At 36.9% G+C, this 20,052-nt stretch overlaps 1 protein-coding gene across 1 annotated transcript in view; it reads right to left on the bottom strand.

The window, feature by feature from the left end:
• Positions 1 to 20,052, bottom strand: part of LAMA2 (laminin subunit alpha 2) — a 630,974-nt gene that overhangs the window by 175,724 nt on the left and 435,198 nt on the right. The window contains exons 29-30 of the mRNA XM_030809663.1: positions 16,549 to 16,683; positions 2,538 to 2,662 (exon numbers count right to left, since the gene is read on the bottom strand). Of these exons, the coding sequence (XP_030665523.1) occupies positions 2,538 to 2,662; positions 16,549 to 16,683 (260 nt within the window). The remainder of the gene's footprint in view (positions 1 to 2,537; positions 2,663 to 16,548; positions 16,684 to 20,052) is intronic.

Genomic DNA, 20,052 nt, shown 5'->3' with positions numbered 1-20,052 from the left:
TTGCAACTTTCCCCATATCCCAAATTAGGGAGACAGATTTGAACCTGACTCTTGCCTCTTTGCTGACCAATTTTGCAATAAAGCCTTTCTTTACTCCAAAGCCAGTGCCAACCTTATTGGCTTCTATGTGCTTCAGGCAGCAAGCACATTTATTTGCTCAGTTACAATAGTCAATTGCCACCATATTCATTGGGTCTCCCTTGTGAGAGCAGCAATTGATGCTGTTCACTGCTCTTCTCTCCCTTGGTGTCAATGGCAGTGCCGCCTGGGTTCCCTCTCTTCTGACTGCTCCTGCCTTGGCTGTTCTTTTTCTCCTTTCCCAACATAAAGTCCTGTCTTTCGTTTTTTCTATATACTCGCCTTGGATAACATTAGCCTGGGAAATCTTATCCAACTTTAATTCACTTATTAACATATCTCTTCCTTCATCTGCTCCTGCAATTTTCAGATTTCCATTTCCTGCAGATATTTGCATATTTCCATTCAGACAGATATGTTCTATCAATCTGAACCTATTTGAAACGTAAATTATCTTTCTTCTCTAACGGCTCTCTCCTGGTTTCTCCATTTCAGTTAATAGCACCACCATTTTTGGGGATAACCTGCCTAAAAACCTGTCTTCAACTTCTGCCCGGACCCTCACCCCTCACATCTAATTAGTTTTCAAATCTGTAGAGCTGTGTTAAACCATTTTCTCACATTCATTCCTTTGTCTCCATTCTTGTTACTATTACCTACTTCTGGTTCTAATTATCTTTTGCCCACACTAGTATACTAGCCTTTTAATTGGTCTCTATGCTTTTCTCATTTGCCTGTTTCAATTCATTATACTCAATTCTATGATAATAGTTTCCCTAAAATGTGGCTATAATCATATTAACCTTTTATTCAAAATAAAAACTTGTAGTGTTTCCTTATTACATAGAAAATTAAATAACTATTTCTTAGACTGGTATTTAAGGATTTCTACAATATGGTCTTTATTCTCCCATTCATTTTCATCTGTGATCATGAAATTGTATCTGAATGCCATGTTCCAAATTCTGTTACTTATTAGGTTTTGCACATGCCTTGTATTTTCTAAGCATTTGCCCATGTAATTTCCTACTATTCCCACCAGTGAAAATCCTTACATTAATTGTTTAAGATCCATTATACATGCCACTATTCCTTTTCATATGTTCTCGAAGCTTCCAATATTAAGTGTGGTGTTTTGTGCCTTTGAATTTTCTTTACATTTAAGTTGATACCCCTTAACACACAGGTTTTACAGTGAGCTCCTCCAAAAAATGGCATGCTTCTCTTGTATATCTCCTGTAGCTTTTATTATAGTGTACTTACCAGGGAATTATCAATTAATTATTAAATTTTTCTAATCCAAATGGCTTACTTTTTAAAACAATTAAATAAGTCGGGGCATGAAGGAGAAATTAGGGAAAGAGAGACAAAAATAATATTATTTTTCATATGCCTACTGTTTGGTCCCTGGATGAACAATAAGACCATGTATATCATCCTCTTCAATATCCAGCTTACCTAAAAATTTACATTTGACACCCTGTAAAAGGCTTGTGATTCCAGCCAACAAAAAAGAGGAGCTTTCAGAGGAAAAGGAGATGATTTACAGGAAATGTTTTCAGAATGCATACAAAGCCGAAGATGAAGAAGAAAGTGAGTAGGTACAGGTGCAAAGATCATGTTGTCCGAATTGCTCTGTGGCTGTTTAACACTCAAGATAAAGTGTCCAGAATTCTAATTCTGAACAAACTGCCATACATTATTTTCAAAAGCAAATTCTTAGAGTAAAACTATCCTGCCTTACTGAAGTCTATAAATCACTTAACAGAAAGTGCAGGTAGTCTGGGCAAAAAGGTAAATGAAAACACCTAGGGTTTTCATCAATATATAAACCAGTGCAGAATGTTCAGACAGCACTGAAATAAGATATTCTAGCTTTTGTTTCTTCTTAGGGCTGTGTTTCCATGGTACCAAGCTCAGACCATCTTAAGAAAAAGGAGGCTGTGATTCTGGGAGATGACTTTTTCTGGAGCGTAACAATAAGTCACCTGCTTTAATTGTACAATTTTTCAATGTTTTCTTGATAATTGTTTCCCAATCTTGAATTAAACACATAAAATAAATGGAAATAGCCACAAAAATTATATAATATGCACCTGAACAATCCTTCATAGCTGATATTATGGGCAGAGCTATATGCAAACATTAGACTGGTATGTTTATGAAACCATGCATATTTGTATATATATACCATTTGTTTTATAAACATATCTTACATTAATATTGGTACTTAAATTTTAATTAATAAGTATTATATATTTGGGACAGAGTTTCAAAGGAAAAATGAACCATAGAGCATTATATACTCACTTTTGTCATGTTTTTATATCATTAAAAATATCTCTATCTTAAATTGAGATTTTTGTCTACATGGAAAAAATAGCCAAATCATAGACAGCCCATGTGCTAGACAGATGGCATTTCTGATTGGGAAATATGGTTATATTTCTCAATCTCACTTGTTACTGGAAGAAATCAGAGGGCAGGCACATTGCTGACAGTCATTTGGCAATCCCTTGACAATTCCATAGTATCCAAGAGCACATCGTTCACAGAAGTCACCAGCAGTGTGATGTTGACAATTCTGTAAAGGAAAAGGGAGAAGAAGTTTGTTTTTAATTTAGTGAGAGTTAGAATGTAATTTATCATACAGTCCCTAGCTATGAATGTGTGTCTATGAACACATACACTTTCTTACACACACACACACACACACACACACACACTTTATCACTGACAGAGAACTCAGTCTTTGATATATTTTTAAAGAAGCTCTTTGATTTGAGAAACTAATACTGTGCTATTGTAGCTACACTGACAATAAGAGTTGCTATTCTCTTTTCCCTGAATCAATCTCTATGTAAATTTTTCTCCTACTCTAAATTGGGGAATAGACTTCAAGAGTCTCTAAAATTTATTATTTCTTCTAGGCATTTATGTTTCTTCATATCCCAGGTTTTAGCTCTATGAGATGTTAGATAAAGATGCTACAAATACTGTGGCCTTGGCACATGCCCACTAGTGGGCTTTCTGAAACCACCTCAAGGTGGAGAGCATAGATGTAGGTGGTCCTTCATAAATACAGAGGAGTCAATCTAAAACTAGCAATCTCAGATCAATATCTTCTTTCTTATGCTTGCAAAATGAGAGACATTGGGGTGATATCCTTTAACACCTTTCCACAAAGAAATGAGAATAGCTTCAGAATAGTGTGTAAATAGCTTCAAATTAAAATTTTCATGAAGCAGAATTGTATTTAACACAATAATCAATTATGCAATAAGGAGTTAGGAAGAGCTACATGGAATGCACTGAAACAGGCAATGAAAGAATATCCTATCTTCTAGAAATTTACTTAGACTTTGGGAAAACAGTAATTTAAAAATCCACCTGACAAAAAATAAACATGGCAGCAAGAATGCAACATTGAAAGTTATTTCGTGGGAATGCGATACTTGCATTTGAGAGTTGAGAAAAAGGAAGAAGGGAATTGGGAATTGGATTTTAACTGGATTTTATAAGACAGGATTTGGAGTGGTCAAAATAGTGACTTACATCTTATAAACAATATCGAAAGAAAAGTTGAGAAACAAAAAAGTCAGTTACAAACTAGATGGACATGTTAGTGAATTGACTTCCTGATAATCTCAGCTGGAGCCATGAAGCCGCCTGCAGGCTCTATATTGAACTTGGATGATATCCTATAGACTGGGCTCTGCTTCATTTAATCAATCAAGAAGAATGTATTTATGTTTCATGTGTCTTCTAATGGCCAGACAATTGTTGGTAGGGAATGTGTGGTAATTCACAACAAACAATAGCTGACGTCATTTCCACCACAGATACTGCCATGGAATTAATGTTTGTTTAGAACTTCTATTAACTCCTTTTGAGAGTTTATGCTATTTCTTGCAGTGAAACTATGACATTGCCACAGTGAATTTTAGACCATTTATTTTTTTACATTTTTGGTGTTATATTTGAAAATATATTGTGACATTTACAGATTTTATAACAATGTGAAATGAATCCGGTTTTCCAATATGAAAAGGTACAAGTCTTTTCTTTCTTCTTTTTCTTTTTCTTTTTTTTTTGAGACAGAGCTCTGTCGTCCAGGCTGGAGTGCAGTGGCACCATCTTGGCTCACTGCAACCTCTGCCTCCTGAGTAAAGGGATTCTCCTGCCTCATCCTCCCGAGGAGCTGGTACTACAAGCACATGCCACCACGCCCAGCTAATATTTTGTATTTTTAGTAGAGATGGGGTTTTACCATGTTGGCCAGGTTGGTCTTGAACTCCTGACCTCAGGTGATCCACCCACCTCAGCCTCCCAATGTGCCCAGCCAATCTCAAATCTTCTACTTCTACACCTCACCCTTGGTCAATGATGGACCCCTATTTTAAGAGATAAGAAAGCTCTAATTTGGATGCTCCCTTGGTTTCCTGGCAAACAATTCAGTATCTTGCCACATTATTTTCCATCCCTTTGACATTTGTTTCCGTCCTTTGTCTGAAGCTACTCCACTCCTAAATTGGTTTCCTTTCCTCCTGCCTCCCCATTTTCTCCAGCATCTTTATTCCCTCCTTTGTAGGCTCATTCTCATTAATACGTGAAATTGGTCAAGCCTTTCCTGTCTTAAAAAAAAAAATCTGTGAGGTCTCAAATTGCTTGACAATTTCTATCTTATTTTTGTTAAGCTTTTAAAAAGACATTGTTTACGTTCCTGGTCTCTACTTCTCCATCTCCCATTCACCCTTTAAACAGGTTTCTGGTTTCACCATTAAACATAATACCAGGATGACCCATAAGATCTTTGTTGCTAAAGCAAAACTTACAATCATCAGGCCTCATGATATGTAAGTTTTCTGTAGCCATTGATATTTCTGGATCCTCTCTTCCCGTGGTTTCTTTCTTTCCTTTTTTTTTTATTTTTTCTTTTTGAGACAGTCTCGCTCTGTAGTCAGGCTAGAGAGCAGTGGCACGATCTCATCTTACTGCAACCTCTGCCTCCCGGGTTCAAGCGATTCTCCTGCCTCAGCCTCCTGAGTAGCTGGGATTACAGGCGTGCGTCACCATGCCCAGTTAATTTTTGTATTTTCAGTAAAGACGGGGTTTCACCATGCTGGCCAGGATTGTCTCCATCTTTTGACCCCGTGATCCGCCCGCCTTGGCCTCCCAAAGTTTTGGGATTACAGGCGAGAGCTGCTGTGCCCGTCCCCCATAGTTTCTTTAAGAGTAAGCCAGTTGATGTTTCTCCTACATCTGAGGCTACTCTAATTCTCCTTTATCGACTCTTCCTTCCCTCTCTGTTTAATATAATCGATGCCCTTAATTCTAACTTTGGTCCTCATCTCTTTTTTCTCCTCCACATTTACCTAGGTGATTTCATCCATTATTATGGCTTCAGTTAACGGTGTGCCCAAAACCCTGCATTTTATGTATTCAGCCTGGATATCTCTAATTGGTTCCAGACTTCCGCTTCTAATTGCTTCTTGAATAAATATTGTATAACACAGAAGCGCCTTAAATTTGAAATGACAACAATGGAGTTCATCTCTCGCTAAACCTTCTAAATACTCCTGTATTTCTCATTTCATCTGAGGTCACTGTCATTCACTCAATTGCCAAGGTCAGCAACCTAGAGGCCTCTCTTATCTGAGGTATCCATTAGATCATCAGTTCCATGAGTCTATTACTCTCTGTTTCTTGACTTTCTTGTTGCTACTATTTTCATCTGGCCACTGTCATATTTTATTTGGATTATTAGAATAGGCTCTTAGCTAAAGATCCTGTCTCCATATTTTCTTATCTGGTGATTTCTCCACACTGCAATCAAAGTGATCATCCTATGAACATATCAAACCATGCCCTTCTCTTGCTTGAAAGCCTACACTAGTTCCCAAATGCAGTCAGGATGAATAACAAATCATTAGCATGACAAGAAAGAGCTTCATTATCTCCCACCCCCCACCCCCCCACCCCCGCCTTCACCACCACTGTGCTTACCCCTCCATATGTAGCTATAGCCAGTGCGTTCTTTGCACATAATGCCGTAGCCACATGGGGCCATCTGAAATTCTCAAATTATGCGGATACTCTTTATCACTGCTGGGACTTTTCATTTGCAAATCCTTAGCTCTATAGTGTATATCGGGCTAGCACTTATTCATTTCAGCTCTCATTTTAAATGTCACTTTCTCTGAGAAACATTCCCTGATGACCTAAAACTCCTTAAATGCTCCTTTAAGGGCATCAAACATGGGAGGCATTCGATGACTATTTTGAATGGCTGAATGAATGAATGCATGTTCCAGGAAGTATAGATGAAACTGGTCAGGCTTTTTCAAATGAAAAAGCCCAAATTTCAAGTGTCATTGCAGAAAAGTGGTTGGCAGGGCAAAATGATTTGTCATATTTTGCCATTGATTTAAGTGCCATAATCCTCTTTTATTCAACCATCCAAAGGAACCACCATTTTTTAGCAATAAAAGAGCCATTCCATATTTAACAGCAGCATTATGAGAGATAATGGCTCCAAGATAAAATAATTATCTATGAATTCTAACTTCAAGTCATTCAGCAAGGTGTCATGCTGATGAATAAGTGTTAACTGGGGAGTGTTTTCAGAACATATTTTATAGTTATAGAGATGAATGTGCCAAAAATACATGGGATCTTCAACAATAATTTTCAGCATTTTGCTTTTGCAGTAAAGTAATTGCATAATGAATTATTTTATGTAACCTAAATATAACATTAGTAACTGAATTAAAATCCTTAAAGCCAATAACCATTACTGAAAAGACAGAGATTCAAAAATATGATTTTGTTTCTCTTATACCTGTAAGTCTACATAATTTCTTCAACAGAGAAAGCAAATATTGTAATCTTCTCTGGACAGTCAATCTTGTCAATCTTTCAGAGGGTTGGTGACATACTAAACTTGGTTAATTGAATCAAATGTCCTGGTTAGGTCCACAAACACACAACACACAAATCAGGAGCCTCTTTTTGAAACTTTTTTGACATACCCCTTTCATATGACTTTCCTGTCTGCTTTGAAATAGTGTACATAATATTTTTTCTTATACAAAAATTAACCTTTAGAGAAAATTTCTATATTTTGGATGCCTAATGAGAAGTTTAATTATATTCTCAAGAGTGGTATGTGCTAGTATTTCTTCAATAATACGTCAGAATACATTAGATTTGTTAGGTTTTTTTTGCACACTGGAAAACTGTTGGTATATATTCCTTCTACAAAATCAAATGAATATAACATTAATATTATAGTATCTCAGGCCTAAGGTGAGAAATTACTTAATCTAACCTTCTTGCCATACAGGAATGCCTTCTATACTTTCCTTGAGATATCATTAAATGCATGAATTCTTATAAGACAGCTTTTTTTTGTCTTGCATAAGCTGTGAGGATTTTCCTTACAGTGAATAAAAACTTGTTGCATTCTAATTTTCAGTCAGTGATCCAAGTTCTGCCTTCTGAAGCTATGAAAATTAAGTCTAATTCCCTTTTCCTAGGGAAGGTCCTCAAATATCTAAGAATACTATTACTTCCTAAATCTTTGTTTCAAGCTAAACTTTTAGCAATCTTACTCAGGGTTTCTTTCAAAATATAGTAGATTGTAAGTCTCTAGCTGTGACTTGCAAATATATTAAACGTACTTCCTCCCTTGATTTGGTTCTTATACAAGTAGCAATGCCCTGTGTTGGCACCTAGTGAATCTGCAATCAAGTAAGGACTCTTACTTCACATGAATTGCTAATATGTGTCATTTCCTCTGTTCTTTCCCATAAACTAGAAAATAAGCTCCTAGAGGGCAAGACCCATGCAGTCTTCGTATTCTTACTATCTACCATAGGCCACAGATCTGCATGTTGGAAACATAATTAACAGATGCCACAGGAATCAACAAACAAGTGAGCTTACCTGAGTTCAAATCTTTTCTATTAATCTCATCTTGTTAACTGTAATTCATAGTGTCATCTGTCAGGATCTTTTCCCACCATCCAACACATTAGATAATACTTTCAGCTTTATGTTATCTGAATATTTCATAGATATCATCCAAAGCATTTACAGATATTTTGAACACAACAAGGTCAAATACAAAGCTTCTGCCTCATCATTGGAGATATCGCTAGAGCGTACTCTGGGTCACATTTTTTTAGCAATGTATATGCCCATCAACCTATCAGCTGGCTAACATCTGGCTCATAATTTCAATCTTGTGTGCAAGGATACTATGAAATAGCTCATCAAACATCTATTTAAACAAACCAGCATTTGAAACATGGATATAGCCTCTGCTGTTTTATGACTTAAGCAAGTTATTTAATTTCTCTAGCATCAGTTCATCAACTATAAAAGAAGAAATAATCTTGTCTATCTCATCAGTTTATTGTAACAATAAATGAGAAAATCTCTGTACAGTGACCTGTTTTGGTCCTGGTACATACACAGGTTTGGACAATAGCAGTTATTATTTTTGCTGAATTTGAGATATGATGTATCACATTGATAAACCTGCTATTTTACTGGGATTTAGAAAACCAGGTTTTCAGATATTATATATACAGTAAACCTAGCACTTAGTTTGATATGTGTTATTTTGAGTGAACCTATTCCTTTTTTTAATTTTTAATTTTTTGTAGACACGGGGCCTTTGTTGACCATGTTGGTCTCGAACTCCTGGATCCTCTTATCTTGGCCTCCAAAAGTGCTGGGATTACAGGCATGAGCCATTGCCTCTGACAAAGTGAACCTATTCTGATTCCTAATGAGCACTGTTTATTTTTTCCACAGTTGACAGATATTTGTTAAGTAAGCAATACTTAAGTTTCATTGGAGATCACAATCAGTTTCCTACATTTTATTTTCCTTTATAAAGCCTGGAAAGACGTTTTATTGCTTACTATCCTGTGACAAATTTTATGTTCTCACATTTCTCAAGTGTTTTCCATATATGACCCCTAGTCACTTTTGCAGATTCTGTCCAGACTCTAAGATATAATTCACTTGAGCTTGCAAAATCAAACTCATTTAATCAGCAGAGCGTGTTTACACTCTCTCGCCGTTTGGAGAACGCAGTTTGTGGTGGATTTGAAACCTGCTTCTAATACTTTTTGGTCAAGGCTTTATAGGTTGCTTACATTTTCTTAGCATTAATTTTCAGAACTTAGTATAATGCTAACAATCTCTATTTTGGCAAGGTTGTTAGGTAGATTAAATAAGGTTTACAAAACAAAAAAATAGTGAATTCTAGTTACAAATCTGTCTATTTACTGAAGATAGGGTTAATTGGTTAAATGTTTCAGGCAACAGCAATGATCAGTTATAGAGATTTATTTTATTATTTTCTTTTTAAAATAAGAATTATGATAGAGTGAAAATAATATTTCCACAAATTATTTTATCTTTAAAAAGTTGTTTGAGCTAGCTAAGTCTTCAATATTCCCATGTGGAAAAAAAATAGGAGAAATAATCTGTCTACAGGGGGTAGCAATGATTAAATGAAAATATCTTCCTCTATCTATCTATCTACCTACCTACTTACTATCTATGTGTGTGTATTAGTTACTGTTAGTTCACTTACCTCCCCCTCTCCCCTTGGATTCAGTATCACATAGGTTTTAGTCTTCAAAAAACTTTTTTTTTCTTAAGGAGCAATAGTCACTGAGCTACTCATAATAACATGCCTATGTATAGGATTTATTAATGCCTAGGATGAAGCAACAATTATCTTGCAAGTATCATTAGGTGTGATGAAGAGCATAGTTACAAGGTGATCTGGGTTTCTTTAAAATATTTAGTCTATAAAGCTTTCTACAGTTTTCTTTCCTATGCACTTTATATTTTCAGGGAAAAGTGTGAAGAAAAAGAAAAACAAGATAAGTGAGTGCCCATCTCCAAATATCATCATGTTGGGGGTTAAGGCTTGCTATGGCCCGAACAATAGTGTTCTCCAAAAATTTGCATGTTGAAATCCTGTCTCCCAATGTGATAGTAATAGGAGATGGGGCCTTTGGGAGGTGATTACATCGTGAGCCTGGAGCCTCATGAGTGGGTTTACGGCCTTTACAAAAGAGACCCCAGAGAGCTATCTAGTGCCTTCCAACACGTGAAGACAAAGAAAGAAGGGGTCATCTATGACCAGGAAAGAAGCCTTCCCCAGACACTGACTTTGCTGGAGACTTGATCTTGGACTTCCCAGCCTTCAGAACTGTAGGAAATAAGTTTCTGCTATTTATAAGCTACCCAGTTTATGATATTTTGTTACAACATCCTAAATGGACTAACACAGTAAGAAAAGCTAGCATAGCGCTAGACATAAATTTTTTTTACTTATTTTTTGATTAATTATTGACTGGTTCTTCGACTATAAATGGTAGATAATGTGTATGGTAATTATCATCTTTATGATCATCATTTTCATAATTGCTTTTATGAAGCATACCATGCACTAAGTAATGTTCTAAGCCTTTTATTGAGTATTTCACCAAATCCTTACAAAAACTCTGTGAGTAGGCACTATTATTATTTTCATTATATAAATGAAGAAATTAAGACCTCATTAAGGTTAAATAAATTGAGTAGGCTCACACTACCAGTAAGTGGTGAAGCCAGGATTTGAATCGAGGCACTCTGACTGCAGAGTTCATGCTTTGCCACTATACCAAGGTAGAGGGCACTGCACTGTATAATGGATGTGATATGAAACTGAGATCCATATTACACATAAAAGAGAAATCAGTATGCTTCAGTTTCCTCAGTTACAATGTGGGAGTAATAACAGCTATTTCTTATTTGCCTCATGAGGCCATTTCAAAGATGAACAGAGTTGCCTAAATTCAAAAGTTGTGAGTTCCATGAAAGAAAATATAAAAATTTGGAGCATAACGGTTTATACCAGCTGTGTTTGTTTAATGGAAGTATTTATTTTTTACTTCATCTAGGGATTTCTCAGAAACTAGACATGCTTTTAGAATTCTTAGGGAACAAAAATAGTCATAATAGTCAATTGGTCAAAAGAGGACAGTATAAAGAAGGTAATTTTAATCCTAACAAAAATGAAATTAAACTGCATTCTTTATAAATGCTTCTAAATTAATCATGTAAAGCAAATATAACCGTGCCAAAAATGCCAGTGAAGATTGCATAAGAAAAATACATTTAATTCTTGCTTAAGAATGTGTATAGATTAACCCCTTCCCCCCAAATTGCCTATTGAATTTTTCAGGCAAGCAGTTGATGAAAAAATAGCACACCAAAGCAAGATAGTAATTATTTCTGGAATTCATGGATGGCTAATATTAGTTATTTATTTAGTCAGTAATATCACTTATGGTTCTGTTTAAGGTGAAAAACCTATATATGATCACCTCTTAAACGCATCTACATTCCCACTCCACTCTCCACAATTAAGCATATGAGTAATTTAAATATCTTATCCTGATTGAAAGAGGATATCTTTAAGAAGCTAGGAATAGAAAGCAGTTTTCTTAACATGACAAGAAATGTTTTTCTTATACTAACCATCAGCATCATACTTAATGGTGAAAGACTTAAGGCAATCATATTAAAATCAATAATAAAATAGAAAGTTTATTATTTTGGGAGACAATTTAAAAACATGAAATTATTATTATAACAGATATGGCTTTTGACAAGTAAAAGCACAATTATAATATTTGCAAATAATAATATTATAGGCCAGGCGTGGTGGCTCACACCTGTAATCCCAGAACTTTGGGAGGCCGAGGCAGGCAGATCACTTGAGGTCAGGAATTTGAAATCAGCCTGGCTAAAATGGTGAAACCCCATCTCTACTAAAATGCAAAAATTAGCCCGTTATGGTGGCAGGTGCCTGTAATCCCAGCTACTCAGGAGGCTGAGGCAGGAAAATCGCTTGAACCTGGGAGGTGGAGGTTGCAGTGAGCCATGATAGCACCACTGCACTTTAGCCTGGGCGACAGAGCAAGACTCCCTCTCAGAAAAAAAAAACAAAACTTATAAACATAACAATAACTGAATTAACTGATAAACTTCTAGAACTAAAATAAAAGTTATTGGATATCAAATACATGTAAAAACACCTATTCTAATAGTTAAGGTTTACCAATAATGACCAGTTAGTACATTTACTATGTTGAAACAAAACAGGTAGTGTTTACTACCATTAAAATGAAAATGTAAGATACATAGAAAGAATTTTTATATGAGAAATGCATGCTCGATATAGACAACTTTAAAACAGTTTACTGTAAGACATAAAATATCTGAATAGAGAAGAGTGACTAGTGTAAATATAGCAATTCTTTACAAATAGGCTAATTTAATTACAATCAAAATTCCAGTGACATGTTTGGGGAAGAGACTGAAATAGTGCATAAAAATGTCAACTGGAAGAATATGTAAGAGCATCTAGTTAATTAGAAGAGAAGAGAAATAAAAGACCTTGCTTTACAGATATGTTAACATAAAATGAAGGTAAGCAGAACATTGTAATAAGAGCTAAAAGGTAAGTAAAACAAAATGGATTATACTGAAATATATCTTAATATGGACGAAATAAATTTGTGTATGTTCAGATACAATAATATATCAAGGGGAAAAGGAAATATTAATCAGTAAATGTTTCTTTACAGTGGTAATATATATCTGCAGAAAAATTACCTCCCCACACCATAGTAATGAGTGGATGTAAAATTAAATCATAAACTTAATAGTAAATACTGTGGGATGTCAATATCAAAATATCTCAGTACAGAAAGCCACGTGACTGGGTAAGATCACCATCTGAATGAATGTAATTACAGAAACAAATTGCTCCAAGGATTGAGTCTCAGGAATACCACTATGTAGATTTCAGAGTAATGAAGAAAACTGAGAAGGAGCAGCCATTGAATTTGAACATCTCCAGAATGCCATGGGCTGGAAAGCAAATTGAGCAAAGGGTTTCAAGAAGAATGGGATGATTCACAGTGGCAAACATGGCTGTTAGATATAGTAAGGTGAACACTGGTGGCTGTATATTAGCCATTGGTTCCAGTACAGAAGAGGAGGTGATAGCCTGCTTTTAGTAATTCAAAGGAGAATGGATGAAGAGAAATTACAGACAGGGGATAGACAGCTCTCCATTGTATGGAAGAAGAATGAAGTGGTTACTTAGAAGGGAAATGAGTCAGGAGAGTTTGTTTTTGCTTTTAAGGTGGAAAAAAAAGTGACAATATAAGAAGGAGGAGAGATTAGCCAGAGTGATGTCGTCAAGTGGGAGAGGGGTAGAACTGATAACATATGGGGAAGATGTGATCTTTCCTGGAAACAAGAATAATTCATCCAAAGTAATAGAAAAGAGTCATAATAATTGGGCATAGATGCAGAAAAGTGGGTGCATGCAATAGTGGGAGCTTGTTACCTCTCTTCTGACAGCTTCTAAACTCTCAATGAAATAAGAGACAACACCATCAACTGAGGGTAAGGATGGGAGGGGGTGAGAGGAGAGGTTTAGGCTTGAGGATGGAGGGGAAGGTATGAAATCATTACCTAGGAATGTGGAAAAGAAAAAGGATGAGAGAAAAGTGGCATGATTGCAGAACAGCACAAAGGGTCCATTTGAAGAGAGTGATCATGAATTTAAGGTGAGATTAGATGGCACAATTGTCTTTTTCTATAGCCACGTTCAGCTTAGAAGGTGCAGGTGGCCGGACGCAGTGGCTTACGCCTGTAGTTCCAGCACTTTGGGAGGCCGAAGGTGGTGGATCATGGATCACGAGGTCAGGAGATCGAGTCCATCCTGGCTAACACAGTGAAACCCCGTCTCTATTAAAAATACAAAAAAAGTAGCCGGGCATGGTGGTGGGCACCTGTAGTCCCAGCTACTCAGGAGGCTGAGGCAGAAGAATGAACCCGGGAGGCAGAGCTTGCAGTGAGCTGAGATCGCGCCACTGCACTCCAGCCTGGGCGACAGAGCAAGACTCCATCTCAAAAAAAAAAAAAAAAAGAAGGTGCAGGTATGGAGAAGACGGTAGGATTCTCACAGTGTTGGAGTTCACTTGAGTAAAAAATAAGTAAAGGAGTAGCCAGGGAAATGAGCGTTGCAAAGCAGTAATACCAATGAAAGATCATGACTATTAAGCTGGTTACTACAGTGAAAGCATGAGATAAGGAACAAGAAAAAAGTGTGTGCATCAATTGTGATTACACACGTTGAAGTGGAAGTATTTAGAAGAAGTGAACTAGAGAGAAACGACACAGTGGCAAAAAAACAAAACAAAACAAAACAAAAACCGCTTCAAATGGAGACCAGAGAGGCACAAGAAACTGAAAGTGAAGAGTATGGAAGAGTTAAGTTCACGGACATTAAAATCACTAAGAATGATGACAGGAGTAGTGCTAGGGAAAATGACAATGAGACAGGGAAAATCAGCAAGGAATGACGTGGGGTATTTAAAGGTTAGTAGGTGACTTCGACAAGCAGATGGAGAGGGGGCACATAGAGGGAAGCGTGAGAGTCAAAGCTGGGTGCTGTAGAGCAGTGTCTCCAATGTTTTTGGCACCAGGGACTGGTTTCGTGGAAGGCAATTTTTCCAGGACTAGGATTGGGGGATGGTTTTGTGATGATGCAAGCATGTTATATTTACTGTGCACTTTATTATCTATTAGTATTATTACTATCTATTATTATTACATTGTAATATATAATGAAATAATTATACAACTCAGCATAACGTAGAATCAGTGGAAGCCCTAAGCTTGTTTTCCTGCAACTAGATAGTTCCATCTTGGGGTGATGGGAGACAGTGACAGATCATCAATCATTAGGCATTAGATTCTCAGGAGCGCACAACCTAGATCCCTGGCATGCACAGTTCACAATAGGGTTTGTGCTCCTGTGAGAATCTAATGCCGTCTCTGATCTGACAGGAGGTGGAGCTCAGGCAGTACAGTAATACCAGGAATGAGGAGCAGCTGTAAATGCTAATGAAGCTGTGCTTGCTCCTTTGCCTACTGCTTGCCTCCTGCTGTGTGGTCTGGTTTCTAAAAGGCCACGGGCCAATATCCTCCTGTGGCCCAGGGGTTGTGGACCCTGATGTAGAGGAGGATGGATAATATGAAACTGGCAGCGAGGAGCAGGAAAACCTGCCCCCACCTTCAGACTCATGAGAATGAAGAGAGTGAAAGAAAGTGATGGCGACTGCAGCTGGGCGTGGTGGCTCATGCCTGTAATCCCAGCACTTTGGGAAGCCAATGTGGGTGGATTACCTGAGGTTAGGAGTTCAAGACCAGCCTAGACAACATGGTGAAACCCAGTCTCTACTAAAAATAAAAAAAATTAGCCAGATGTGGTGGCGTGAGCCTGCAGTCCCAGCTACTCAGGAGGCTGAGGCATGAGAATCACTCAAACCCGGGAGGCAGAGGTTGCAGTGAGCCAAGATCGCCACTGCCCTCCAGCCTGCACGACAGAGTGAGTCAGCATCTCAGGAAAAAAAAAAAAAAAGTGATGGCTACTCCTTAAGAGGGCTGCCTGGGCAGCAGCACTCAAAGTGAGAGTTGGGTTTCAGTCAGAGCACAATGAAGAGAACATTGAGGGAAGAGGAGGATTCTGAGGGGGATTTTGCCTGTTTTGACCATGAGTTCCACAAGGCTCAGTAGAATAGTTTCAGAAGATGAGCAGAGGTGGGAGATGGGCTTAACAAAGATGAGCTGTGGGCAGATTACAGCTTGAGGGACAAGTGGTGACAGGGGCAACCTGAATTTCTTACAGTGACTACAATAAAAAGGGTGGAACACATGATTTTTCTGATTGTTCTAATGCAGATAGTGGTGGTAGAGAGTGCAGGGTGCTAGCAGAAACATAAAAAAATAAGAGCTACCTCAATTCTAAGGGAAATGGGTAAATTATGAGACATCCAAACAAAGATCATAAAGATTTTAAATAATATCTAACAACATAATACAACCTCATGATAGGCAAAAATGTAAAGGACAAGACATAACACTGCATCAATGGTGTTATATAAATCTTATTCATAAACACATGTAAAAATTGGTGGGAAATACTTAAAATATTAAAATTTTATCTTATTTGCATTTCAGGTGAATTTTTTCTTCTTAATTCTTTTCTGTAATTTCCAAATTTTATAGAAAGTTTATTTATAAGAAAATAATCAGAAAAAAAGGCACACGTAATTTTTAAATAGGTATGTCTTCTGGTGCTCTTCTAAGATGCTGCTAAAATTCTATTTCTTGACATGTTCAGTGGTTCTCCCAGTTAGTTTTTCCTTACTTTTTAAAATGTAGAATCTGTGAATATCTTTTTCCCTACGTATTTTATTTCACACACACAGTTGCGTTCCCTTGCAGTTTAGCCGGCCTCTGCATGCAGATGCTGAGCATGTGTAAAGAGAAATGAGCACATGGACCTTGTTCAAGGAAGGCTCGGAGGACTACCTGGCATATTGATGTTTCAGGGTCACACAGGCTGCTGTGTCCATTACATTGACATGGAACACAGGTGCCCAGAGTTGGTCCAGGGGTGCGGCCACCTGGTTGAGAACGCAGTCGATAAAATCCTGGCAAGCATGCCTGAAAGAAAAGGAGGCCAATTAGGACAGCAAAGTTAGAAATCTTGCGTTAGCAATGCGTGAGCTCTTCAGTGGCTACAAAGACAGACTAGCCTTCCCCTACCTGCGGCAGGGACAACATCACTTACAAACACAAGTGCCGATTTTGATACCTAATGTGTATTTCTTCCTGGTCTCCAAGGTGTTCGGGCAGCATCCATGTGTAATCAGACTTTAACCAAGGAAAGCTTTTATTTGTAGATACAATTCAGCCTGAAAAAGCTCCAAGGAGTATTTTTCTTGAAAAAGATGTTTGTTTTTAAATAACATTGTCATATGGAATAAAGATAATTCCAATGTCTTTAACACCTAAAATCTGCTTTTACTGTGCTTGGTGGATAACTAGCAAATGTCCAATGAAATACAGCAAAAAAATAAATAAAAAGTGTTATGGATGCATTATTTATACTGATATAATTTAAAGACTATAAAAGTAAGAAATCCAAAATAATAAAAGCTCTACATGTCTTGGGACTATTAGACCACCAATAAAATTTATCTTTCCCTGATATAATTTTTTTCCTTTTGCAATAAAAATCTGAAAGCAAACAGAAAACTTCTAGTGAAGCTGACATATGCAAAATCAAGACTTCCATATTCATTTGGGTTTATTATGAAAATGTATCAACAAACGTCTCTGGCTTTCTGGAAGGTAGTCCACAGCTCTGGAACAAAGATTAGAACTGTCTTGTGTTTCAGGCTCAGTCCTCTCCTCATGCATAGCTGCAGACATTGCTTGATTTATGAATAAAAGGTAGGAGTCAGTTTTTCAAATCCCATGGAGAATTACAAGGGGACTATTTTACCACCTTGGTTAAGTAGCATTTTTTTTTCACTTAAAAATCTTATGCCCATTGATGAAAGAAAAGTGATTGCTGACTAAGCAAGAAAAAATATCAGATTAAGAACTTTCTAGTGCCTCCACATCCCTAGATAGTCCAGAGACAAATATACAAAGAAGCTCCTTATAAAAAGATCTAGCTTAATAGCCAGCACCCTCCTTGTTTCTTTTGATTTGGATAATGCAAAAGTACCTCAATTAAGCACTTAATCAAGAGACTCTCTGCTTTTATCACAGCCTAAAAGAAATTCTAATGAGATTTAATAATGTTCCAACTTTGAGCAAGCTGATAAAACTGAGAATAGTATTCAAGATATTTTGAGTCTTATTTGTCTTATGGTGGACATAATCATATAATTTAATAAAGTTTATACATATTATTTAAAAAGCAGGGTTCATTTTTGCCATTATTATTGAATAAGTCCTGGAAATGATGGTTGAGGAATTAGTTTAAGCATAACTGAAGAAATAAACCAAGATCTATTTAAAAGTGGTTCATAGTATGGGTTATTCCAATTCTTTAGCAAGCTGACCACTGAATAAAACTGGATTTTCTGTGCATGGATTTGATCCTTGAATATATATATATTTATATATATAGATTTATATATATAAAATTCTTGTGTTATTGACATACTTGCTAGGTGCCTGCATGTGTGTTATTATGACAGATAGGCCTTTATCTCTGTAATCTCTCTACTAAGTTATTACTGTAATTACTATCTGTAAAAATTTGTGTAAAAAATCACACAAATTGAGAGGAAGTTTCTAGCTCCACTTTAAACTCAAACAAAAGTTTAAAATAAATCTTAGAAGAAACAGAAAGACAAGAAGTAATACTCCTCACTGAGGAACTGTACAAAGTTTAGCGTTGTAGGTCCAAATGTGAAGGTGAGTCCTAAGGTGAAGTCTACTCTAACGCACAGCACATTTTTCCTATTACTGTGGTTTTCCTGGACAGGCAGCCTGACACAATAGACAAGCACCCATAGTGGGAGTCTGTGGTCCAGTCCAGCCCTAGAGGAGGTGGAGTCAATTCCTTTCGGGGAGAGCTGAGGCCCGAGTTTGTTTTAAAACTCTTAGGAGAGTCTAACAGACAATTAGAGCGCAGCATCACTGGCAAGCTCCTTATTCTCTGTTGTGCATGTGTGCATTTAAAAGGGCATATGGACGAGGCAAGACATGGTGGCTCACGCCTGTAATCCCAGCATTTTGGGAGGCTGAGGTGGCTGGATCACTTGAGGTCAGGAGTTCCAGACCAGCCTGGCCAACATGGTGAAACCATGTCTTGACTAAAAATACAAAAATTAGCCAGGTGTGGTGACGTGTGTCTATAGTCCCAACTACTCTGGAGGCTGAGTCATGAGCATCACTTGAACCTGGGAAGTGGAAGTTGCAGTAAGCTGAGATATGGCCACTGTACTCCAGCCTGAGTGACAAAGCGAGACTCCATCTCAAAAAAAAAAAAAAAAAAAGTGCATACCACTCCCACTCCTTGGTACTATAAAAGGAATGAATAGGGAAGCTTTGATTTTATGTTAGTTTTGTCTGAGAGATATAGGCAAGTTACTTTGAAACCCAGTTTCCTCATCCCACAAATGAGTAGGTTAACTCAGATGACTTCTAAAGCGTCTTTTAATTTTAACATTTTAGATTAGTTTTGATTTATTTTGTGTCCTGATAGATTAAATTTCTATGAGATAGCACGAGAGAGAGAGAGAGAGTATTTGACAACACAAAAATTAGAAACTTAAAATGTGTTTTTTTAAAAAAAAAAACAAAAACAGAAATTCTCTCTTTTCCTTGATTATTTTGCACTATTCTTTCAATTTAAAAAATTTTTAGGTTGTTTGTCAATATTGAATGTTTTTCCTCTTGGTGAACTGAGACAAAGTTCATGAGAATGATTATGTTGGAATAGGAAGCAAAAAAGTTACTTTTTGAGTCCCATCTAAAATCGTTTCTGGAACACAATGGGGAATTAAAGAAAAGTAAATATAAATACTTTCCTGAGCTCCTCTTACCCATTTCTACTGTAATGTAAACTTTTCCAAAGTTCTCTTCCCCACTGTTGAAATTATTCATGGCTCAATTTTCTTCTGCTCTCCTCTATCTTTAATTTATTTTCATAATACATTGTTTCATCAAAAAATTAGATCAAATGTACACAAAAATGTGGGAGGGTAGAGAGGAGAGAATAAAGCAGACAGTAGAGACCCATCATATCCTAGGCTCAGGGCTGCACACTGCGCTCCTTTCTTTCTTCAGAGTTTAGTAATAAAAATAGATACTTATGCTGGAGCTCATAAAAACACTCTATCTTGTATCTTTGCATGGATTTTGCAATCAGGCAGACCCGAGTTTAATTCCCGTTCCACCACTTTGTATGTGGTAAGGTTCTGAATACTGTGTGCCTTGGTTTCCTCACCTGGAATGTAGGAATATTGTACAGTCATGTGCTGCTGCATAATGACATTTTGGTCAATGATA

The sequence above is a fragment of the Nomascus leucogenys genome, chromosome 3 (genome assembly GCF_006542625.1).
Source record: "Nomascus leucogenys isolate Asia chromosome 3, Asia_NLE_v1, whole genome shotgun sequence".
In the NCBI taxonomy this organism is placed as follows: Eukaryota; Metazoa; Chordata; class Mammalia; order Primates; family Hylobatidae; genus Nomascus; species Nomascus leucogenys.
This window is presented reverse-complemented; position numbering and strand designations above follow the sequence as displayed.